The 26955-nt window shown below is 31.5% G+C and overlaps 1 protein-coding gene across 1 annotated transcript in view; it reads left to right on the top strand.

Moving 5' to 3' along the window:
- The window catches only part of LOC128155466 (low-density lipoprotein receptor-related protein 1-like), a 40999-nt gene extending 15442 nt beyond the window's left edge, over positions 1-25557 (top strand). Inside the window, exons 22-51 of the mRNA XM_052817172.1 lie at positions 1093-1528; positions 1941-2193; positions 2280-2427; positions 2663-2773; positions 3478-3628; positions 4351-4456; positions 4568-4715; positions 5876-5995; positions 6435-6671; positions 7112-7298; positions 7571-7695; positions 7943-8099; positions 8430-8545; positions 10583-10616; positions 10948-11196; positions 15768-15975; positions 16287-16434; positions 17338-17448; positions 18111-18365; positions 19652-19771; positions 19992-20228; positions 21266-21443; positions 22709-22833; positions 22953-23109; positions 23771-23886; positions 24076-24201; positions 24432-24602; positions 24762-24935; positions 25112-25164; positions 25375-25557. Coding sequence (XP_052673132.1) covers positions 1093-1528; positions 1941-2193; positions 2280-2427; positions 2663-2773; positions 3478-3628; positions 4351-4456; positions 4568-4715; positions 5876-5995; positions 6435-6671; positions 7112-7298; positions 7571-7695; positions 7943-8099; positions 8430-8545; positions 10583-10616; positions 10948-11196; positions 15768-15975; positions 16287-16434; positions 17338-17448; positions 18111-18365; positions 19652-19771; positions 19992-20228; positions 21266-21443; positions 22709-22833; positions 22953-23109; positions 23771-23886; positions 24076-24201; positions 24432-24602; positions 24762-24935; positions 25112-25164; positions 25375-25557 — 4940 coding nt within the window. The remainder of the gene's footprint in view (positions 1-1092; positions 1529-1940; positions 2194-2279; positions 2428-2662; positions 2774-3477; positions 3629-4350; positions 4457-4567; positions 4716-5875; positions 5996-6434; positions 6672-7111; positions 7299-7570; positions 7696-7942; positions 8100-8429; positions 8546-10582; positions 10617-10947; positions 11197-15767; positions 15976-16286; positions 16435-17337; positions 17449-18110; positions 18366-19651; positions 19772-19991; positions 20229-21265; positions 21444-22708; positions 22834-22952; positions 23110-23770; positions 23887-24075; positions 24202-24431; positions 24603-24761; positions 24936-25111; positions 25165-25374) is intronic.
- Positions 25558-26955: the final 1398 nt, after the last annotated feature.

The raw sequence follows: 26955 nt of genomic DNA, 5'->3' as shown, positions 1-26955 counted from the left end.
ACGAAAACGGATACCAATAGTTTACTCAGGTGACCTAAAAATTGCTGAGAGCGTTCTGATATTCTAAACAGGGACGGCTATCTGAAGGTGGAAAATTTGGCCGAAACAATTCTTCATTTTTCAGAAGGTGGCGTGGGGTGTTGATGCTTATATGGGCTTGTTTTCCAATAGGAAACTCTTTGTGGGAGAAAAGTCTATGTCACAGAACTGGGTTCAAAAAATTGGTTAAAGATGTTGATAAAAATGTACTTTAGCACTTTTATAAGAATGCGGTAAATCACAGAAACTTCCATTTAACTTAATGATTTTTATTTATTTTATGATGTCTAAGTGACGCATTTGTTAAGCTCCGATAGAGCAAACCAAAAAATAAATCTAAGATATACTTTCCATTTAAGTTTATATTCTGTAAAAATAATGTGTTAATCCTTTTTAAATCCTCTTTTGAAGCGGCGATAATGATAGCTTACATTTTCTTTGCCATTCTGGAATTGTTTTTATCATTGAAGTTTTGTGAAGGCAAGTTTGTTTTTATTATAAAGCATTTTTTCTAGTTTTAAAGTTTTGATTAATTAACTAATGTACAGATTAGGAAAGCTGTTGTCAATATTGGTCTTATTACACGACTAGCATAGAAAGCAAAATTGTGTATGTGATTCAGAAAACATGCTTACAGTAAGGAATTTTCACTTTTCTCATTTTCCATTCCCCTAATTAATTTAGACAATTTCCGATTGCCTGTGTCAATTATTAGCACAAGTTAAATGTAACAATAATATTTTATTTGAGATATATTCATTCAACGGCATATAATTTTTATATGAGTATTTAATCGAGTTGGTACTCGGGACAAAACGTTATACTAATTTACATGATAATTTTCAAAAAAAAAAATAAAATAAAATAAATAAAAACCAGAATTTTTTTTAACTTTTGTTCAAATAAAACTTTTTGTTGTAAAAGATGACCATGCATAAACCAAATGAGATATCTACTACATTAATCAAATGCATGGAAGTTGAAAACATGCCATGAAATTTTGATTTCATACATGTAGTATGTCTTTTTAAATTCAAAATTATTTTTATACAGCTGTTACAAAAGAAAAGGGTATCATATATGGAGTTGATAGTCCTCCATCTTTGGTAACTCTTACCAAAATAACCCAATCAAGTGATGAAGCGCTAAATTACACAATATATTCTACTGACTTTGGTGTTCGAAGCATAGCCGTTGACCCGAAATCAGGAGTTGTTTTTCAAGCGTCTGGCAATACCATCTCTTCAATTCACAACTACAGTCTTTCAAATAGTAACAATTATCTTACATCGATCGAGTTTAATGGAAAGTCGAATGATGTAGGAGAAATAGCATTCGATTACCTTTCGAACAACCTATTTTGGTGTGACTCGCTTTTAAATTGGATTGCTATGAAACCCGCCTACACCCATGTGCCTCATATGTATAAGGTCGTGGTGCAGGACAACATACGACGACCCGAGGGGCTTATTCTGGATCCTTTAGATGGGTAGGTACTAGCACTCTTTTTACTTGCGGTTCATATAGTAATGACTTTAATAGCAAGCTAATTAATACAATTCTAGTATATATTACATTTCGCTATATGAATGTAATGTTAAAAAAATATGTAAACTGCTCAACACAAGTTTATGTGTCATAATTATAAACTCTTTAGCCACCGAATTAATTTTGTTTTAAAATAAATTTGGACGAGGTGTCCTCTAAAATAATAAGTTTTTTTTACAAGATTTATACAAAACGTCAAGCAGATTTATGTGTTCTTTTGCACAATCCATTATAACAGTAGCAAGAAAGATAGCATGATGAAGTTTGGAAATGAAATAGCGTGTTTCAAATGATTTTAAAATAGATATATTTTGAATATGTTTTTATTACGTAATCGTTTTTCTCTCATCCAGATATATGTTCTTTTCGGATAAAAACCCAAATTGCCGCATCACTAGAACTTCACTTAATGGTGATAATACAACAGTAATTGTGTACAAAGGCTTGATATCTGTACCTACTTTGTCTATTGACCCTGACAACAAGATGATTTACTTTGCCGACACAGTCCGAGACACCATCGAGGTCTGTGATTACGATGGATCCAACAGAAGAGTAATACGTAGAACGAACCTCGCTACCATAATCGCTATACAATATTACGAGGTACAGGGATACTGAATTTATATTTAAATTTTTTGGTTTGTAACTTTTCTTGAAATTAATTTAAGATTCTTAATTGTTTTGCACAGAGTGCTATATACACAGTTGGAATTCCCAAAAAACAAGTCCGAGGATTTAACTCGTCTTCAGGAAAAATGATGTACAATGTGGATTTCACTCTTGGAACACCTTGGACAGTGACTGTCTATGATTCAGAAAATCTACAAAATTTCTCTAGTAGGTGAACATAGTAATATTACGCGTTATATTATATATGTACAATTCCATAATTTTTGGCTTTTGTAAAAAAGTGATTTATATTTCTAGAAGAAACACATTGTATACATTATTGATCAGGAAAACAAACAATTTTTATTTTAAGAGTTTATCTTGTTATTGTTAATATGATAATTCCTTATCATTGACCAATAGATTGTTGCGTTTTATATCGATTATTTGTCTTTTATAATAGATCCATGTTCTTCAAAACAATGTGAACAGATCTGTGTGAATACTCCCGCCGGTCCCGCCTGTTTATGTTACGAGACATTTGATCTGGCACTAGACGGCATCTCCTGCAATAGTAATGTTTTTATATGCATTAAATCAAATAAGCGTTACATTTTTTCAATCAAAACCATTTCTGAAATATTGATATTATTTTGTTTTTAAAGTTTATGCCGTTTGACGGAACATATTTTTTTTCTTCTTCTGGCCTTTTCATATTTCTCCCTTATAATAACACTTAAATTGTATATTTGTAGGCAAATCTTTAGTCTACAGTAAAGGTTTTGTTATTAGCAGCCCAACTGCCTTTGTAATGATGGATATCTTGAATTTGAATACAAATGACTTGGACGTAACACAAAGACTTGATGACCCATCTGCTTATATTCAATCTTTCACCGTGGATGCCACGAATGAGCTTATATACTACATAGACAGCAACAACAGAGTCCTCAAACAATTGGATATTAAGACGAAGAAAATTCATACTCTTACAAATATTGGCACTGGAAATGGTAGCGTTTTTATGTGATGCAACACATGCAAAAACTTTTTAAGTAGTTTATATAAGTAGTTTATTAAAGTTGCCAGAGCAAAATTGTTATATGTATTTTAGTTAATTTTATGATTACATCTCTATAGAGCAACCAGATTGTTATCAGGAAAATGTTTATACATTGGAGATTAATATAACAATTTTCCAATATAATCCTTATAGAGTCACATTTTTCCTACTGAAGATCTATTTAAACGTCTATTCAGTCATTTTTTTTTATATAGATTTGGTTTTGGACTGGCATTTGAATCTTCTGGGATGGATCGATGTTGAATCGTTTGAATTGGTCTCATTCAACATTAGCTCAGGACATCTTTCCACTGTTTATTCAAGTCTTTTCTCTGAAGAATCGTTTACAGTTGACCCAAACACAGGGTATGTGAGCTAGAATATCATATAATTCATACTATTTCAAAGGAAATTTATTGTAATAAACTAATAAAATAATAGTTAAGTGCAGTCCTGTATCGCGATAAATGATTTTTACTCTCAAGATAAAAGCAGAAAACGTGTAAAATGAAAAACACATGACTTCTGTTTTCTTTTTATAAAGTTACCTTTTCTAATATGAAATAATTTTTTGCTATAGATGCATTTTTTTCTGTATGCTTTACTAAAATTTGAAATCTGTAAACGCTCAGTGTAAAATTTCAGGACACTTTTTTGGATTTCTGGAACACCACCATCTTTGATTAAAACCGGAAGCTGGAATAAATCGTCGCCGCGAACTTTAATTACATCAGCTGAATTGACATTCCCTAAAGCCATTTATTATGATGTAACGGACAACAGGTAAATTAAAATATTTCAATCAACTGACCCATTGAACCTGAAGCATCTTTATTTGATGGGACATAATACAATGCATACAACTGTTTTTTAATTATCAGATGATCAAAATATATTAGATTTTGATCTTAGAAAAAAATATATAAAATTTGAAGGGTGTATGTAATAACTTAAAATGCATTAAATAATAAATTAAAACCATAACAAAACCTTTAAAAAAGTTGAATTTGAAGCATTTTGATGAATACCTGTATATTGTTGTACATTGCTGTTTTAATGGCATGTTGAATTATCTTTATTGTCAACAGGTTATATTGGTTGGATGGATCATTGATTAAAAGTTGTTTAAATAATGGGTCTGATATCGTGACACACAGTCTTGCTACAGATGCCCAGAAATTAATATCCTTTAAGGTAGGTTTACATTTATCAATTAATATGTACGCGGTTTTATTTTTCTATGCATGTCGATACACTTGCTTAAACACGACCTGCAATACATACTATGTATTTTCGTTGCATTAGGAATACTTTGTTTGGATGACTGCAAAGGAACTTTACTATGGATTGAAGAGTACGAACATATTGTATAAATCGTTAGACATGTCGGAGGTTCTACAAAATTTGTCCAATTTAGTGGTGTATGATCCCTATTTACAAAATTCCAGAGCAGGTATTCTTTATAAAAATTTCTTTGTGAAGGCACGTTAAAACGAACAGAATTGCAATAGGATATAATGTGGAATCACAATTGTTCGTAGGGGACCATGTTCGTGACTTTCATGAGTAATCCTTGTCCATGAATTTACATCCCCAGAACGTATATGCAATCATTTGTTTGATATTCAATAAGATTATCCTGATAAAACTACCAACGAAATTACGTCTCTAGGATTAAGACAATTTTTGCTCCCCACAAACATTGACCCCCACGAATAAAAATTGAATCCACACTATTGTTGTTTGCTATATTAAATCAAAGTACTGAAGAACTGACGGGAGCTGATTTTGTCGATGTTTATTTATTTTAAAATCAATGAAATGTTATTTTGCATGACAAGTACATGTATACGTAGTTTCTAATTTGAATTACGCATATTTTTATAATATGAATTTTTGAACTTTTTCGACTAGAATGTCGAGAAACCTCCATATGAATCATGTTAAATAATATCTAAAGATAAAATTAATTCAATCAAACTATGTATCAGTGGTAGAAATATTTATCGAAAAATGTATGGATCCAAGCAATATTGAACTCTAGTCTCGTTCAACCAAACGCTCGGCTAACACTGTAAATCTCCGACAAGGGTTTACGGAGACAGCCGAGCGTCGAGTTGAACGAGACTATATTGAACTCTGGCGTAGGAATACATACGACTACAAAAATATTTAAATTGTTCGTATCATTTAAAATCTGCCTATTTTTAAGGTATTTGTAAACAAGTTTCCTTGAAAAACAATGCTTTAGCATACATTACATCGAATTCATCAATTAATTTCAAGAACTAAGTCTTGTCAGGAGCAATGATTTGTGCTGAGGTCCAAACACTGTTTCACTTTCGGTTTGTCCGAGTGACTGCAGAGGAGAGTTGATTAAAAATCAACTCTCAAAAAAGATACTTGTTTCAATTTTATTATCTTTAATAAAAAATCATGTGTCATGCCTAGTTTATAACACTGACAATGATATAATTTTATGAAGTATGGATAGAAAGGAACGAAATCATTTGTGGCAATTTTATTATCTATCAGATCAATATTTACACGTTTCTCTTTTTAAAAGGAAAAATGTAGTACATCATGTTTCTTCTTTTCTTCGCAAAACTGTAGAATCCTGCCACGTCTTGAATGGTCAGTGTGGAGATATATGTATACCCCAGCAAGATACACACACGTGCACCTGCGACTTAGGTCTTCAACTACAAAACGACTCGACATCGTGTGATAGTAGTATGTTTTATATTTACTTTGAAAAGAATAAGGAAAAATACATCATAAACAGTTGGATCGAGGTATCTTCTGCACGTATACATAAACGTTGTAAATGATTTATTACAGCCAAAAATGCCAAACAAAGTTATTTCTACGTATGTCAGATGGATATCACTTTGACATTTTGATTGATCATGATACATGTATACATTAACCATACATTAACTCTTTTCAGCTCTCGTTCGCCAAATGTCACCTATTAATAACTTAAATCAATGCTTCAATGTAAATTAAAAGTATTAGCTCTTTACGTCATTTACGGCTTCTTTGTACAAAACAAAATTCATTATAAAAATAGATTTTGGAAGATCAGAGAATTTGTAAAAATATTTTTATATAAACATTCAGTTTACAAATTCTATTATTCGGCTAACAATGTTTCTTTATTTGATTTTAGCTGTCTTTGACTCCAATTTCATGCTTTTGACCGACTTATCTCACGATAGAATAATCCAAGTCGACATAGATACCGGTACATTGGTCAAACTGCCATTTGCTGCCATAGGAGCAACAGGAATCGCCTATGATAAACTGTTTGATACAATTTTCTTCACATCGACTGTGGACACGTTTACTTCTAAAGTGATGTCCGTTTCTCTTCACGGAAAAAAAGGCATTGTAACATATGCAACAGGTAAACAAGTATATATGAATAACTTTTTCCAAGGCACACTCAATCATAAAAATAGGGAAAGAATATGGTCACAATCTATTCGACAAAGTACAGATCATTTGGATGATATATGTTTGAAAAACATTTTGAAGTAAACCGTTAGAAGTTAATTGTTATTCACATTTCTGAAATTAATCTAAAATGAAGTGGAAAGATTTGATTTCATATCTTGGATTGAAATTTCTTTTTTTTAAACAGATAATTAAAACAAAAAACCAACAAATAAACAATCTATAGCAAACGTATGTAAAGAATTAAAATGCGCTAATTGTGTTAGTCGCAGAGAATATTTAAGGTTTCATGTTACAAATTACGTACTTAATCTGAATATAATATTCTTGAAAAGTACTTTTTGAAAATTTTTTATCAATTGTATTTTAATCAAAATACTTTCAATTTAGGGTTTCACAGTTCAGAGAGCATTGCAATTGATTACTCGACGAGTAACCTTTATTATGCTGTTAAAATCTCCTCAACTTCCTCCGGTCAGGACATGATCAGAGTTGTCCAACATGCAACATTTCTTGAAAAAACATTGCTAACCAATCTGAAACATCCAAGAGATATTGCGCTGTATCCTTCAAAAGGGTGTGTATTAAAGTTTCATACTGGCATATTTGATTCTTAAGATCTTAGTTATTATAATTAACACTATTAAAAAAATATGTTTTATACATATTATCTAAAAACTTGAATTTATTACTTTGTAATTTTCCCTTTGAAGAATTTTCAATAATTTTATGTTGTTACAAAAAAAAAATAAATGAATACAAAAAAGGTAATTGAAGGAAACATATTATAATGAAAATAATCATCTTGGTATTGGAAAATTGTTGAAACGTTTTCTGTTTATTTCTTAGATTGTTGTTTTGGGTTGAAGTTGAAAATCCAAAAATTGGAAAAGCAGCCATGGATGGAACTTCTAAGGAGTCTATCGTAACAAGCGATATTACATGGCCAAATGGCATTGCAATAGATTATACAAGTAAGTTATCTAGTTTGTATTGCTTTTATGAATTATCGTTTGATCGCAAGATTAAAGTTTTTAAAAAATATATAATCTAGTTTTATTATTTAAACGCTTCTGCAAAGTTCTTTTATAAAAACCTGCAATATTATTTTTCGAGAAAAGGAGTGCTATTAAATCTTAAAATGATTGTAATCTTAGATGTGAGCGGTTTCAAACATGATACTGTCACAGTGTTATTCCCCACAATTATCTTTTTGTGCAGGCGAAAGACTTTACTGGACAGAAGGTTATTTTGATTGGATAGAATCTTCAGACATAAATGGTGAAGATAGAAAAAAAGTGCTGTCGGATCCTGGCGCTCACCTAAGAAGCATTTTTGTGGACAGTCAGTTTATATACTACACTGGATACAATAGGCAGTAAGTATAGAATTTTATATCATATCTTAACCCTAACCCTAACCCATATCATATCATATCATATGCCTTCTCTGACTCATTTTTATTCTGAAAGAAAAAAAAAACCCTAGATAATTGATAACTTAAATAAGCTTTTCATTATGCGTTTATTGTTTGTAAACCAAGTGCAATGATGCGTAAAATCTATTGATATTATATGAATATTGTATATCAGATTTATGACAAGACAGCGTGTAAATCGGCTTGAAACTTATACGTAAACAATTTTGTAAGTTAGACTTATGTTTTGTCAATGCGAGACATATTATTCTAAAATAAATTCTACAACAGGAGAGTCGTAAGAATCAATAAAACGTCAGAAGCAGAGGCAAGAGTGATGAAGAACTACCCAGAGCTGGGGGTTATTGGCAGTGTTAAAGTTTATACAGACAACGATATCGTAGACGGTAACTCTAACGGACATGGTCACGATTGGAAATTAAAAATGTTTTGAAGAATATATCCTTTAACATATACTCTTGATGGCTCGAAACCCTTGATCCCTGGAAGTCAAACTATAGTCCCATTTTTTATAATCTATTATTTTTTTCCTCTCGAAACCCCCGTACGTAATTAACACCTGTTTTTTTAATTTGAATTGCCAAGGTGTTAGATGCTTGATTCTTGTACCGAGTTGTTTATTCAGGCGACAATAGTTACAAAAATTTCACAAGTTAGCGATTAGTCGTTGAAAATACAATTGACATTACATTTATTCGCATATGGAAATGTTAATATATCAATAGTGCCTGTTTGGGAGGATAACTGTTGAAATTGACACACCGAGAAAACCATTGTCAACCGACGCTAAGCGGAGGTTGACAATGCTTTTTGAGGGGTGTCATTTTCAACAGTTACCCTCACAAACAGGCACCATTTATTTTATTATACTGAATGTTTTAGTTTCAAATAAAATTTTATTGCTTTTATAAAGAAATGAATTGAATTCTACGGCGAACCGTACACGCATAATTTACGCGCATGTAACAATTCGTTGTGTTACCCGTTACCAAGTATGTTGCTAAAGCTGAGGGTAGTAGAGCGGATTACCAACTGCGTCTAAACCAATCAGATTTTAGTATTTTTAAAATAAAAGTATGATGATAATATATATTATGGCAATAAACATTCTTATCGCATAGTGCAGACACATACCACTCTGAAAAGATAATTGAGTTCACACAGATATCAATTGAGTTTAGGGTCGTATTTTACATGATCCTTTTTTTCATTTTTATGATAGCGATGCTTTATTGCGAATTTGCCAGTGGTCAACAAACATTTTTTTAATGTTAGCCAGCCATTGGGTTTTAAGTATATATAAAATATAAATTTGAAGGTTAACTCTAATCGTGAACAAATTTACAGTTCAAATCGTGACCAAGTGAAATATATCATAATTTGTAACTTGCGTAATTTGAGATACGGTCAGAGATGACTAAAGTACATCATTTTAATTCTGTTGTCCTAGTGAACCAACTCTGTGCTCAAAACAATGGACTTTGCAGTACCTTCTGTTTTCCAACTCCTTCTGGACGAACATGTGGTTGTCAAGACAATGTAAAGCTTTTATCAGACCAGAGAACTTGTGAAGGAGGTAAGTGGCAATCTCATTTTTACCGACAATAAATATGACAAAAACTTGTGAGTAGATAGCAACTAAAATATTCACATGTTTTGTGTACTTGCTAGTCCCTGTGTGTCCTACTTCTCTGCCTAGTTTAGAGCTCTTGAATTGTGTTCCATATTCTGGAGAGTCATGCGAGTTCAAATGCATGGAAGGATTTAAACGAATTTTAGAAGTAAATGTCACGTGTGATTCACTGGGACAATGGAATCCCGAAACGGAAACACTCTGTTCAGGTGAGGGTAATGTGTTTTCCTACTTGTTAATTATCTCAGTACATTTGAATATTGTTCATTTTAAAACAAAAGACAGAATGAAGAATATATCGGAATAGAGATAAAACAAGATAAATAATGTTAAGGGAAAGCAAAGAAACAAATTGAATGAGAGAGATATGATGAGGTCGTTGAATTATTTGTAGAAATTCTCTGCTCATCATCATTGCCTAACGCCGCACTGGCACCAGGCTGTTCACGTAGGATTGGTGAATCCTGTGGAATAACATGCAAGGAATACTATTCACCATTACTCAGCGATGACATAATTTGCTCTGAAAATGGAGAGTGGCAGACAAAAAATATTTCAAACTCCACGGAATTTTGCGAACGTTAGTGTGTAAAATTAATATTAAAAAATTTAACACACTAAATAGTGAGAGAGATAAACTTTGCGATGTCAACTTTGAATAATAGAATTATCACAATACGAAAAATGTATGTTTTAGTTAAAACTACAGTTTTGTTAAAAGCTTTGTTGTCTAAGCTTTGCTTTGTGTTTCATAAAGTTAAACATGAATAAAATATAGAGTTAATTGTAGCCAAGGAGTTTACTAACGAATCTGATGGAGACCAGTTGACCATAGGATTGAGTACAGGTGTTGGCGGTTTGGTACTCATCATCATCATCATCATCATCGTCATTGTCATTTGTCTGAAAAGGATGAAGACCAGAAAAAGGTTAGTGTTGTCTAAATCTATACAATAATCGTTACATGATGATTTATTTGTTGCACATAACATTTTGTACATGTGCAATAAATACACTGAGCAGATGCAGGGTGCATGTGATACAACGATCTTTCTTCTTTCAAATTATCAATATGTTCCTACTAGAACGTTTTTGTAAAATAATTCTTGAAATTGAATAATATACAGTTTACAGTTTTTTTTGTTATTTAAATAGGATGCAGAGAGAAGCGGAGGATACAATTAAAGCATACGGAAAAAACCAATACATTACCCACCAAGAAAATGCACCTGAAGAAGATACATATGCCACACTAGATGAAATGAACTTCAAAGATTTGGGTTATATGGAGTTCGATAAACATTATGATCCTGATGTGTATGGTGGATTTGTGTTGGATGCAGCAGACGAATATCTCAGGCCTTCTGCCGAGAGAAAAGAAGTGGATAATGACATTGATGAAGTGTCCGTAATCTAACTATTCTGCATGTCCAATAATTGATTATTAAAAACAATTTGTCAACTAAAATATTAAACAATATAGTTCTTATTTTGTCTATATCTTCTCAAAAACTTTTTTTTTAATCTTAGGGTTAAGTAATTAAGTAGTAAGAAAAAAAAAAGGCTTCTCAGAAAATATTTGGCAAGAAAAGTTGAAACTTGTATGAAAGCAATCTCAGGTAGGGTGAATTTATGTTTGTTTCAATCATGATCCCGGAGATAGAGTTATGCAACAATGGGGATGAGTGGGTCAAATTTTAACATTGGAAAATATAGAGAAAACATATTTAACTTTTCTTTACAAACCCATTTAATTTGTTTGTAAGCAGCTTTATGTAGTAATGGATTTAATGTATTCAAATCACGATTGGATTTTTACATAGGAAATTATAGAGAAAAAATCTTGTAAACTGGGGTTAAGAACTTTTTGCCTAAGCAGCTATATCTTTATTGAAAGCAACCTCAAATATGGTTGATTTAAGTTTGTCAAAATCATGGTCTACGTGGCACATTGAACTGAAGACCAAAATCTGACCAATTGAACCGACTCTAATTAGAAAATTCCCGACCAATTGACACTCAACGGATTGGACATTTAAATGTGTGTGGATGGACTAGTGGTAATCAGGAGAATCTTCTTGTGATGCAATTTCATGGATGTTGTAATTTTTTTAAAGAAATCGTGAAACTTGATAGTAAAAGATGTTTAACATTTATTACATACTATTGGTTCTCGTGGGAAAAATATAAGCAAAAACACTTTTCTGAAAGCCGAGTTATAATGTTTTTTTTTACACGGATTGTCGAATTTCTGAACTTGTCCATGAACTGAAAGGGTTTCAAGTTTAAAACAAAATTCAGAGAGGTATTGTCTAGTACTTTGTAGAAAATGAATAAATTGTAAAAAGCACGATTTGAAATAATAAAGCTCATTTTCTGCAGGTATCTGTTAGACAATGGTTTGGTTAACTATTGACCAACTGTTTAATGTTATAATATTCCAAAGAAAAACAGTTTTTAAAATTAAAAATTTCAGAAACTCAAACAGACTGTTTGTCTGTTAAGAAAAGTTTTTGATTTGATACTGTACCACCTGATCACCGTCCTTTTTGGCATAAATCAACCGGAAAACCATTAGTAAACGTCGACATTCAAATAGTTCCATATTTCAAACCTTAGATGTCGTTTCAAAAATCTTTATTTCCGTGACAAACCACACCCATATCAGTTAATCAAAATGATTCTTCAAGTTGTACGTAACATAGGAAAACATATAAATTGTCCTTTAATGAAACAGGACCCACTTATATTGTAATTGAAAGATCCATCGATAGAGCCTTCATCACGTCTTTGCAATCTGATATCCCCATATTAAGTGATGTGGTTACCTTATCACATAAAAAATCAAATGACAGAACTCGATCATAACATAAAATGGAAATAACGTACACGGAAAACATTTTTCTTCATTTTAACATGTATTTCCAACACTCGACTGCGTTTGTTGCTAAATGCACTCGTACATGTTTTGCTGTATTCTAATCAGAGCAAAGGATTTTCATTTTGATATTTAACAATCACTCTGTAGGGCCCACTTGATGTAAATTCTTATTTTTTGTCATGGCTCTTTGATAGTCATACCCTCAGCACTACCCTACTGATTGTCTCTTTAGTTAACAATTTTGAAACTTTATCATCTTTTTTTTTTTTTACCTCAGACATAGGTAGTTTCTAGCTATATATAAACTGGATGTTTACAATTCTAAGTCGAGCATATTAATACACATTACGATTGATGTGTGATAAATGACGCAACAATGAATTAGGAAATCGTTGAATTGTAATAAAATCTAAAATATCATTTCAGCATCCATCACAAAGAGGAATGTACAGTTTATTCAATGTTTGCATTAAAAAGGTTGCTTATATCTCATGAAAATGCACATATTCCATTTGGAATACGTGTGTATATAAAGTACCAAGTTATACACTTTTATCTTGTTCCAAAAAGAATTATGACTTTAACAATTTGGTATACTTCTAAGATTTAATAAAAATGATGATTAAAAAAACACATTTTCTTAATTTTTTTTAAAGAAGGAAAATGTGTCCGCAAACGTCGCACACAACAAATTTATATTTTTTATTTGATATCACATGATAAAGTTTTAATGTAAGTTGCAGATCCATGCCACCATACTTTACAAAAAGATTTCCTTTAAGATGACTTCGACACGATTTTGGATGAACATTTTTACAATAATTTTTTTTTTTACAAAATTTACAAAAATTTGTTTTGTCTCAAATGGTTAAGTTAATCATGTCAAATTTTCGACCAAATAATAAAGGAATTAGCTGACTAATAAACGGAATACGAAAGAAAACTCTTATTGTAGTGTAAGCAAGGCTTGTAAATTACATAAATATTTTTTTGGGAAAAGTTCCATCCAAATTTTTTTTAACCCAAAAAAATCTATAAACACGATAAAATTATAAAATACATGTAGTAATTCCGTTAATTAACATTATCTGTAAACAAATGCCATGACTTGAGTTTTGTATATATAACTAAGAATTCCATGTTCCTTATTCCACTTAAAACTTGATGTATTACATGCAAATCTTAAAAAGATAAATGTTCTAGACGTTGCAATGAGAAAAAATGATTTTATAATTTTGCGATCATATCCTACCACAGTCCCTTTAATTCATTCTTACTGGTACGCTGATTCAAAGGTATTGTTTAATGTAAATATTTTGCTATTTTTTGATCAATCCCTTGTCATGTAGTTGGAGTAATTTTCTCAAATGGTTGTACATTAATGTTATAAGCATTCATCAAAGAAGCGATAAATTTAGTAATCCCTCTAACAAGCCATATCCATCTATAAAGCCATCCAACCAGTCAGGTATGTCAGTGATACGAAACGAGGAGCATGGTTGTTAAAAACGAAATATCCTCTAAACATAAGCATAATCTTATTAAATCTTTTAAATCCATCCGTTTTATGAATAAGATGTACATTTTTTGTATCTTAATGTCATATTAACGGAAAAGTTTATGTATAATGGATGAAAAAATATTGTCAATTTCACTTCTTGCATTGTACATTAAAGTACATTTTTAGATGATAGAAATGGCTTTCACGTTATATATATGCCAATGTTTTTAATGCTTTGCTGAATCAATTATGAAAATTTGAAGGTTCCTTAAAATGAAAAAATATCAAAGAAATTGGCCATTCTTATTGAGTAAAATGAAGGTTGAAGTCCTAAGTACTGTTCTACACATCGTACTGTTTTTTGATCAGATCTTTGAAGGTATGTTTGTAATAAAAATGTTCAACGTTTTCAATTAACATTATTTAATTTATAAAGTTTTGTACAAACAAAAAATTATTATTTGCACGTGTATTACATATATTATCAATGCAATAAACTTACATCTAAGATAATGGGCAATTCTATCTTTGTAATGATAACGATTTTTACCACTGGTCTAATTTGGTAAATGCATGTTTTGATACTTAGTAATCGATACGAAATACGTTCTTTTAATTTACCTTCAAAGTAAGCATAAACAGTAGAAGTTTATACAATAATCTTTGAGATCGGAAAATGTTCAATTTGTTAGCTTAATCATTTAGTAGAATAGAGAAAGCTTGTGTGTTTTCATGATTCTGTCTTAGGAAATAACATATTACATTCAAAACAGTTAAACAATTTAATATATGTGTATTTTTGCCTTCCTTTAGCCTATGCATTTGAGAAAGGTATCATTTATGGTGTTCGGAACCCATCTTCATTGTCAAATCTTCCGAAAATACCCGAAAATGGTAACGGATTTAATTACCTGACATATTATCTAAATGGAAATATTAGAAGCATTGCGACTGATCCTAAGAGAAAAGTGGCCTTTATAGCTTCTTCGTTCCAAATCCAGGCTGTTCATAACTACAGTCTTCTCAAAAGCGACTCGTATGAGTTATCAACAGAGTTTTATGGAAAATCAGACGATACGGGGCAGATTGGATTTGATTACCTATCCAACAACTTGTATTGGTGTGACTCACGTTTGAACTGGGTTGCTATGAAGCCGGCATACAATGGAAATGTATCAATTTATAAGGTCATCCTACAGGACAACTTAAACAGACCCGAAGGACTTGCATTGGATCCCGTGAATGGGTAAATATTTTTTAAAAGCTAAGTTTAAATTGTTTCTTATGATAATTTCTTATATACTATGTAAACTTGGCTTTTTATTGTTAATAGACTTAACTGAACAATTATAGCAGACTCTGTATAGAGATTATATAAAGCTTTAAATCAATTTCTAACTCATGTTCAACAAACTACTGTTCTCTCTCTCTCTCTGTCTCTCTGTCTCTCTCTCTCTCTCTCTTCCAGTAAATAATTTTGCTTTAAAGTAAATGTACTTAAAGCTGTTGTAATCAATTTGTTGTATACAAATGATTGTTCAAATTCAAATAAAAAAGTTCTAATATACTACTTTTATTGACTTTTCTTTGTAGAATTATGTTCTTTTCTGATAACCACCCTAATGGTCGCATCAGGAAAGCGTCGCTGAACGGAGAGAATTCAACGGTTATTGTGTTCAATGGCATAGTACACGTTCCATCCCTTGCTATTGACACAGAAAGTAACCAATTGTATTGGGTAGACATTGTAAAGGATACTGCCGAGGTCTGTGATTACGATGGTTCTAACAGAAGAGTGATAGTAAGATCTAATATGAACCCTATGAGTGGAATTCAATTCTACAAGGTAGTATATTGTTTTCGTTAATTTATTTTGTTTTTTCTTTTAATTAAAAGAATATTTACCCTTCTACAAATTCAAATTACAACGTAAAGGTAAGAAAGAAAATAGTTTTATTACGCCTTATGGTGGGTTACTTTAATTGTATCCTATCAATCTTCAAAATATATAACAATAATTAGAATATTTTATCTTTCATTCCTTGTATGCAGTTTGTGCATTTTTGAATATGACATGATATATATTTCAGGAAAACTAATACTATTTTACAGAATGTCCTACATTTAGTGAGCGAGGGGAAAAGACTTGTAAGAGGAATCGATGCTTTTTCTGGTGTATACAGTTATAATGTAAATTTTAACCCAGGAATCCCGACTGCTCTAGCTATTTTTGACACAGAAAATCTTCCAAATCTTCCAGGTAAGAACTCTCTTAGTCAAAGTACTGAAGTACTGACGGAAGTTGATTTTATAGATTATTATTTATCTTAAAATCAACGATATGTTATTTTGCTTGGCAAGTAGTTTTTAATCTCTATTTGAATTAAGCACATTTTCATAATTTGGATTCTCGGAATGTTTCGAGAATAATTTCTAGAAAATCTCTTAAGAATCATGTTGTGTTATATTGAAAAATAGAATTGATTTCATCAAACTATGTATCGGTATTCGAAATATTTCAAAAAGTGTATGGATCCAACCAATAATGAACTCTAGTCTCGTTCAACCAGATGCTCAGCTGTCTCCGTTAATCTCCGACAAGTAAGAGATACCACGTGATAGTTTGATGATGCGACCTCTAGATATAGACTGACTCTCTGTTTGTCGGAGATGTACAGAGACAGCCGATGGTTGAACGAGACTATATTGAACTATGGCGTAGGAATACATACAACTGCAAAACACTTCTAAATTGTTCGTACTATTTAAAATCTGACTATTTCTTAGGTACCGGTATTTATAAATAAGTTTCCTTTAAAAAATGCTTCAGCGTACATTACATCGAATTTATCGATTATTTTCAAGAACTAACTCTTGTCAGCGGTGCTGATTTGTGCTTAGGTCCAAACACTGTTTCAGTTTCGGTTTGCCAGATAAAATCAACTCCCAAAAATGACACTCAATTTGATAAACTTAATTTATTTCAGGTGTAATATAATTGAAATACCATGTACACTTACTTTTTTATTATTATAATTATGATTTTATAAATAAATATATTTATATATATATATAGAAATATGTTTCCCGTTATTTGCATTGCTTAAGAGACTTTTTAAAGTACTTCATCTCGTTTTTATTGTCTGAATATTTATGTATATAGATCCCTGCTTCTCAAAACACTGTGGACAAATCTGTGTGAACACTCCATCAGGTCCGACCTGTTTATGCTACGAAGGATACGACCTGACAGATGATGAAAGATCTTGCAAAAGTATACCTAATGTTGCTAATGAAATTCACATGTTTCATTAAATTAATTATTTCTTGCTACTTTAAACCTAATCTTGGAACAGGGCGTATCCTAAGATGTTTGAAATGTTGCACCGTTTAAGTTATGTAGTGCCGGTTTAGTTATGGTGATGACATTTTTAACTAAATTAAGATGCCTATAAAGTCTTCCTTTTTTTTTTATAGAAAAGCAAGGACCAGCATAAGTCATAAAATTTTAATCTGTATAAAATATCATTATTTAAAAAAACACGAAATGGATAAAGAAGTTTATTAAAGTTAAATAGTGGTAATACTTAATATTTTAATGACAAAATTTCAATAAGTGTGGAAAAGTTTTTTTGCATAGGATTTCTAAATCGATGTCAGTTTTATTTTTAAAGAAATAAAACATTATAAAAACACTCGACACTGAAATTTGAAGTCGTATCGAATGTTTTAAAAGTACCGACATGTCTATTAACAACTGTTCCTCCAATAAAAAAAAAGTTAAAATAATACTATTGATTACATATTTAAATTCAAGGAAAGTATGTATTCAAAATAAAGAAACAAAGTGTCATAGTGTGTATAAACATAAATCTGTTCAGATGGTTGTTTTTAAAATAACAAAGATATAACATTAATTTTATTTTGCTTCTATAGAAAGACCCCTGATGTACAGAAAAGGAATTTTGATAAGTACTCACAATGAGTTTGAATTTGTCAACATTGCCTCCATCAACAACATTTCCACCGCCTCACAAAGCTTTAAAGACTCAACAGCAAACATAACATCGTTTGCCGTTGATGCTGTCAAAGCAAAGATATACTATATTGACAAAAACAGCGGTGCGTTAAAACAAATAGACATGAGAACTCAGCAAAAAAGTGTGTTGACTAACATGCGGAGCGGAAAAGGTATATCTGCCTACCAAACAAAAAATGATATATTTTATTAACGAAAAACCAAATCTGATTTTATAATGGCTGTGTATTGATCACAACAATAAAAACCTAATGATTATTTTTGCAGATTTGATTATAGACTGGAACCAACATTTGTTGGGCTGGATAAATGATGGTTCCAGCGAGATTCTCTCATTTAGTCTTGAATTGGGAAATACGTCGTCTATATATTCAGAACTTGAGTATGCAGAGTCTTTAACAATTAATCCAGAAGAAGGGTTCGTTGCGGTACATTTTGAATATGTTTGAATTTTTTCCACTTCTTTCATTGTTTTGTAATTTTTATGAACAAAAATATTTTAGAAAGTTGTATTGGATATCTGGATCGCCTTCTTTGATTATGAGCGGAAACTGGAATGGCGAATCACCGAAATCTTTGGAGACCTCAGAAGAGTTGACCTTTCCGAGAACTTTAAACTATGATGTCACGAGCAATAGGTCTTGTTTTTTTTAAACCACCAACATTAAATTATTTTACGTCAACTTACAATTATCAAGCAAACTTCAATGAAAACTACAATGAAATGGAGTATTTACTGATATAAGAATGTGATATTGGAATGCATACCTAAGATAACCTGTTTATGTGTATATATAAGGACATGACATAAGAACACATGCAATATCAATTCAAATATAAAGGCTGCTATTGTTTCTGAAAGTCATGATTATTGCTGCAGTGGGTTACATAGAATTTCAATAGGATGTTACAGTTTACATTCGCAAAATTACTCGGGAATCTTTTTTCACTGGTAGCTCGTAATTGATGTTATTGTCACTTAATAAATTTCATTATCTTTAGAATTTAAAACTTTGCAACACAGGTTATATTGGTCCGATGGTGTGTTAATAAAGAGTTGTTTGAGTAATGGATTGGATGTCCAAACACACAACTTAGTCATTGAGGCCGCCTATGGATTTTCATATAAGGTATCATAATTTACATGATATAAGAAATTGATTCGAGCAAAAAGTGCAATTTTGAAAAAAAATCTGTTTACTATATTTAAAAGGATTTCTTTGTATGGGTGTTAAAAGAACACCTATATTTTGGGCTGAAGGATATGAAGACACATCAAACTTTGTTACCTATCCAAGAAAATACAACTGGCGTGGTAATATATGATCCTTACCTACAGAGGAATTTAACAGGTACACATGTAAATGTAAGTTATTGAATTTAAAACACTCAACAAAAAGAATACTTTTAAATTTACTCTATTCGATAATATTTAAAGGAACCTGTCAGCGCTTTAATGGTGGGTGCGAGGGGATATGTGTTCCTCAACAAGAAGGTTGTAGGTGCGAGTGTGACGTGGGTCTTCAATTACAAAATGATTCACGAACGTGTAACAGCAGTAAGTCTACTTTTACATTCGGAAAAATAAGACCAAAAGTGAAGTTTGGTACACAAATCCTAATAATTCACTTATTTAGTCATTAAAATATCAAGAATACATAAAAAATATTCTTAAAACAACAATACAAAAATAACATTTTTAGAGCATGTATATATAAAAGTGTATGTTAATGATTGATTTTCACGATTTAACCTTTCATATATATATTGTATTTTAGGCGTCTTTGAAAGCAATTTTGTACTTGTGACCGATAGCACACACGACAGAATCCTTCAAGTTAGCCTTGACACTGGGGAGCTAAACAAAATACCTATCAATGCAACTGGGGCCTCTGGAATAGCCTTTGACAAATCAACACAGACAGTCTTTTTCACATCCTCGAAATATCGATTTTCCTCAAAAGTGATGTCTGTTCCACTTCACGGAGAACGTAAAATAAAGACATATGCTGCAGGTAAAACAAATAAACTGATCCATGATATATTCTTATTCATGATTGATTCGTAGCTATGTCTTAATTTCAATTTTTACAATATTTAAATGTGTGTGTTTTATAAAAATATTATTATTTTATTTATATTTAAAAAAGCAATTTAAAGTAGCAATTTGATTGTTGCACCGGTGTGTTTTCTTACTATTTTCCCTCAACATATTTGCTGACCTATGTTTTTTTTTTATACATACTAGACTTTGACCCATGCATGTACGGGTTTACATATAACATATGATATCGAACATTTACGAAATAGATACATGTACATCGACACGCCGTATTGTTGACCATTACATAACCAAGCTTTAAGCCTACAATAATGCTAGTAATTTCACTACACTCTGCATAGAAAAATCTAACTGAAAAACCTTGGGACGGGCCTTCACCACAGTTAAAACGCCTCCGATATGTACACCCGTATTAACGCATCAAAAAGTTGCAGAATCGCTCCGAAACGATTTTGGGAAAATTAATGAAGCCGCATTTTAAATAATTAACAGTCAAATTATTCACCAAAAAACATTTTGAGACTGTAAATATTTTAATTCATACTAAAGAAGAATTCAACACTTTTCACCAACTTTTTTTCTCGCTTTGAATTTACACACAATGTTGACATTCGGAACTCTCGGGATTTTTCATATTAAATGCACTGAGTCAGGGTTATCTCCCGTATTTCCTTTGATGAATATAAAACAAATTTTCGGTTTCATTGAAAATTTATACGTATTTTTAATATCGTTTCTGAGTTTATCCATACAAATGTCATATTTTGGAAACATAAATTAAAGAGCCTTCCGTGATTTAACGTGAATGTAATGCGCATGCGCAAAATTGTAAAATCTAGTACTCTTTCGATTAGTCGGTATTAAAGCTCAAAGAATAGACTGTATTATTTTAATATAGTAGTATAGATTTTTCTAGAGATATAAAATGCTAATTCAGCTAAGTGTCAAAAAATGTAGCTATTCATTAAAGGATCCTCTTTTTGGCTACAGGGTTTCGATATTCGGAAAGTGTTGCTCTCGACCATTCAACAGGAAACATCTACTTTGCGGCAGTGACATCACCGGAACCAGATTCCATTAGAGTTTTAAATCAAGAGACGTTAGAACAGAAAACATTGCTCACCGGTGTCCAGGGCCCAAGAAGTATCGCGCTTTATTCTTCAAAAGGGTAAGTGATTGAAAAGTCAGATTATATGTTTAAACATATCGGAATGTGTGAAACGGTAACGAGAAAGAGGTATTGGGCGAAAGTTTTCTCCTTTGTTTCTGATATTTAAAGAATGAATAGTACATGTATGCGGTATGTAATACGTCATCATCATATTTAAAAAACGATTATTTTTATTTATTATTTATTTTACTATTTAACGTTTATTGCTAATAAAACGTTTCTGTGATTGCCATGTGATGCTGCCCGGGCAAATCATAAAATGTATAATAAAAACAAGTTTCTCATTCGTTGATTTTAATTAGAAATATGTACAATTGTTAGCTATTGATTCTCTGTAAAACAACTACTTTGAAGTAGTTATATGTCTTCGTTATTGTGGTACATAATCTTTTAATTTCTCTTGCCCCCTCCCCCTTACCAGAAATGTTGATAAAAGTATAGAAAAAAATCTATTAGTTGAACTATATGAGGTGCTTAACAAATAATGCTTTCTTTAGTGCTTTATGTAAGCATAAAGATAGCACGCAAAGTCAACAAAATGCATCAGGTGGTAATGTTTTTTCTGTGAGGATTGTTACCTTTTTGGTCTGTTTATAATACTTAAGAGAGTATTTTAATCTTTACCTATCTCCTAAATTCTACAAATAGTAATTCGAGAAAAAAATATGTTTAAATATATTCCTTAATTCTACAAAGTGTTCCGAGATAATAATTATTATATTCACATTCCATTATCGGAAATATTTTTTCATTAATTTCTTCGTAGAAAAAGTTTTTCAAGTAGCAAATCTAAATATGTTTCATTTTCAATATTATAATTTTGTTAATGCTTGATTACTGAAGCTGTTGATTCATTAAAACATTAATCAAAATTCAGTAGGCATGGCATTATCAGTCAAATGGTTAATAGCTAACCTACAATTGTTAATACGTGGTCAGTTAATTTCATATGGGGTGAGAGCAGAGCTCAAGCCTCGTATGGAATGTTCTGACCAAGTATAGAATTAATCATAATAAATAATGAAAATTAGGCCTTTTATTACAACAATTTTATATTTTTTGATATGGGTAAAAAACCTGATGTCATATTACTTTAAGAATGACGAAATTATGGCAAAATGTAGGTACATGTACATTTTGTTCTTGTGGTTTTAAATTACACATGGTCCCTGCGAAAATGCTGTTAAACAATAATTTTCATATAAATAAAAAGAAGGCAAGCTACCATAATTAATTAAACATATCTTGTTTCGATTGAAAAGGTTTATCTTTTGGACGGAACTAGGAACTCAACGTATTGGTAGAGCACATATGGACGGAACATCGATCCAATATATTGTTACAGTTCATGCATATTGGCCCAACGGCGTAGCCATAGATTTTACAGGTACTCCTATTAAAGCTGTCCTTATGTAATTTGTTTCCTTTGATGATCTCTGCTAAGTAATCGTCCATTTTATTCATAAATTCTTTGTCCTACTAATTCTTTTTTTACTCATGATTTAGCCGAAAGATTATATTGGATTGAAGGTTACCTTGACTACATAGAAACGTCCGATTTGAATGGTGGAGACCGGAAGGTTATAGCAGTCGACTCGTTTTCTCACATGAGGAGTATTTTTGTACACGGGGATTATGTTTATTACACAGGTTACAAACGTCAGTAAGTGTAACAATTTTTTTTTACGTTAAAACAATTAAATCAACGAGAAAGGAAATAACAATATCCACACGGCATTTTGCTTCATAATGATCATAACAATATATTTTAAAGTGTCGCTTTAAAAAAAGTTTATTTTGTAAATTTGTTTTTTTCAAATGTTAGGTAATTAAAAACTGAGAATTCAGTTTAAACAACGGATGTATAAACTGAGTTAATAATATATAAGATTTATGTATCACATGCATTTGATCAATAGTGAACCATGCCAATATTTAAATAGAGCCTGTTTGGAATGTTAACAGTTGAAATTGACACCCCGAGAAACCATTGTCAACCTACGCTAAGTGGATGTTGACAATGGTTTTCGAGGGGTGTCAAATTCAAATGTTAACATTCCAAACAGGCACTATTTTATTTTATACTGAATATTTTAATTTTAAAGAGAACTTAGTTGCTTTTATGTAGAAATGACGTGAATTCTTCGTCGAACCATACGCGCATAATTTAAGCGCATATAACAATTCGTTGTGTTACCCGTTGGCAAGTCTGTCGCTTCCGCTGAGGGTAATAGAACGGATTATCAATTGCGTCTAAACCAATCAGATTTCAGTATTTAACATGAAATTTTAACAATACTAATTGCCTTCTTTAACTTCAAAAGGCGAGTATTGAAGATCCATAAAACTACAGGAGCTAGAGTACCATTCATGGAGAACAATCCAGAGCTCGGGATACTAAGTGGCATATTTGTATCCATGGAAAACGATACTACGGACGGTAACTCTAACATATTTTCTGAAGAAATAAATGACTCAAACCAAACGAATACGATAAAAGTCTTTTGTCCTTTTCCTATTTAAGAACATAAGCCCGCATAAATCAAAAAATTGTTTTTAAACACTTACCTTCTCATCCATTATTATCAAATCAATATCAAACACTAAAAAAACAATATAAACATTTTAGTTCATTCACTCTGTGCGGAAAATAACGGATTATGCAGCACGTTTTGCCTTCCGACACCAACAGGAAGAACTTGTGGCTGTCCAGATAACGTAGAAATTCTACCTGACCAGAAAACCTGCAAAGGAGGTAGATAAATGACCTTTTTTTATTTTGAAAAAGATGTCTTTTTAACATACGTAGCCATATGTATGTCATCTTTTTTTTCTTCAAATGCTCCTTTCAACTTCTTAACTGCCATTCGTATCCGGGTTGATCCTCTAAAATTGGGTGTGATTAAGTATTATTGAATACAATATGAATTTTTAGTTGAAATGTATCATTAATAAATTGCATCAAGCTTTATATTCTTTCAACAGTTCACGTTTGTCCGTCCTCATTTTCCAAACTACATCTCCTTAACTGTCCACCATATTTGGGTGAATCATGTGACTTTGAATGTAATCCCGGATTCAAGAAAGTGTCTAACTCATCTGTAAGGTGCAATGCACTTGGTCAGTGGGAACCAGACATAGAAACACTATGTATAGGTAAGTGGATTTCATCACTTATTTTTTTTTTAACAAATCCAATTGCACGTCCTGTATGGGCACAATTAGCAATGGTACTTAATATTTTAAAAAAATAATAATCATTTTATAAATACAAATCATCTTTAAGATAAACTTCAAAAATGTTTCTGGTTTTAGATATTTTATGTCCATTTTTTGAGTCAAATGCTGTTTTAAAATCTGACTGCACTCGAAAAGTGGGTTTATCGTGTGGATTTAATTGCAAAGAACACTACGTTAAATCCTACTATGGTGACATAGTTTGTGAAGAGGATGGTACATGGAATCTACCAATGGAAAATCTGTGCACAAGTAAGAAATCAATTAATATGAGTATTTATTTTACAGACGTCTTAAGTATTCCAAGTTTTGTGTTCGTTTAACAGTATTATGCTTAAATTATTTTGTTTCTAATTTATTGTCTGGCTAGAATAAAGATTCTATGATAAATTGAAACAATGTTATGCTTCTCTTTTCTCTATTAACAGGTAATAAGAATCATGAAGCTTCGGATATGTTGATTGTTGGACTGAGCTCCGGTGTAGGAGTTGTTTTGATTACAACACTAATCTGCGTTTTCTGCTTGTATTGGAGGAATAAAAAGAATCAGTAAGATATTTTTCTGAATAAAACTTTTTACCAACCTCATACTTTAGGATTTGTTTTATAAAAATATTTTTATTTATATCAATTTTTTAGTTCATTTATTTCCATTTCCAAAATCTATGACAACGATTTATTCATTGAACAGAAAAACACAAGAAATCCTGAAAAATCAACAAATAAATACAGTCAGACCTGCAAATATGGATACAGAGACCGATATTACTCCCGATGGAGAGGGAAAACGACCGGTGTCAGAGGGATATTCCAGTTTGTACGAGGGATCGGATTACGGCTACACGTGGTTCGAAGACGTGTTCGATCCGGTTAACATAAGCAATGGCTCAATGGGCGGCGATGTGATTTCAGGAGGATACATAGATCCCACTTCAAGGGGAGAAAATATGATGGAGTCTGGCGGCAATAATCATATTAGGGATAGAGTGACGAACGCGTATACAAGTCAAGTATCACCGATACTCAAAACAGTTGATAGAAATTTAGAGATGTGAAAGGGAAAAGGAAACCAGAATGAAAAATCTACCGACTCAAGGGATAATAAAAGCGATATGATGAAAACAATAAGTTATCGAAAAAATGTGATGATATATCATAGAAATAGAAAAAGAGTATAGATACTCGTAGAATTGTTTATCATATGAATAGTGATGAATATTTCTATTATTTACAATGCTATTTACAATGCTGGAGAGAAAGCGAAATAAAATTATGATAGCTTTTATGATCGCTTTTTCACGGGTTTAAATATCTTTGTATTTAAGGGTTTTCAAATTTTTCATTAAAAATGATTATAGTTTACGCCTACAATTTTGAAAATAGTTGTAAAATATACATTTTTTTAACCAAAGGTTGCCAGTGTGAAATATATGAAAATTGTACAGTTTATTTTTATAAATGGGGTAAAATGATAAACGATTTTAATACTCTATGAAGTTTCCATTCATTTTTTCAGGTAAATACAGTATGGAATGCCATTATTACACATATAAAAATATAACGGATAAAACAGACATTATCCTAGCACTTTGATGTGCCTTTTTGTTTTTCATTTATTTTACAGAACAAGAGAGAAACCAGTTTTACTGTTAAACATAGAACTGTAAACATAAACAATTAAACATACTTTGTATGTTTAAACAATATATTTTTACAGTGTGTACCAAGTTACTATTTCGTAATACCCTTTGGCGATTTAAAAAAAAATACAAATACCTGTCAATAATAAGTTCAATTGAAATTGAACAATGGTAACATCTCAAGATTGCTCTCAATGCACATTAACTTTTTGTACACCGACAAAAACAGAGGAAGTAAATCAGGTTTCTTAAGGAAAATATCAATCAGACACCCTTACATCTAAAAGTGGAAGGCTCAATCTTACTTGGCCGCATGCTGACTGACGTTTTTTATACTAATTGTTAGATCATTATTAATCACATAATTGTCTACGGACTTTTCCGGGTTTTTTTCCCGCGATTACTACAAAGAACACACGGCGGGTATGACCGGTCTGCAGAGGATCCTCACTCCTCCTACCTTCAATGTAATGGAAGTCTGTGTTGGCTCAATGTTTTTATTTTGACCATCAAAAACAAACCATTTCATCAACGTTTTGTGTTTCCACTACAATGACATTTTCCCGATTTTGACATTTACCTCGATTATGACATGCCCTATTGTGACAAGGAGCACAGGGCGCGTACGACGG

The sequence above is a fragment of the Crassostrea angulata genome, chromosome 7, assembly GCF_025612915.1.
Source record: "Crassostrea angulata isolate pt1a10 chromosome 7, ASM2561291v2, whole genome shotgun sequence".
Taxonomy (NCBI): domain Eukaryota; kingdom Metazoa; phylum Mollusca; class Bivalvia; order Ostreida; family Ostreidae; genus Magallana; species Magallana angulata.
This window is presented reverse-complemented; position numbering and strand designations above follow the sequence as displayed.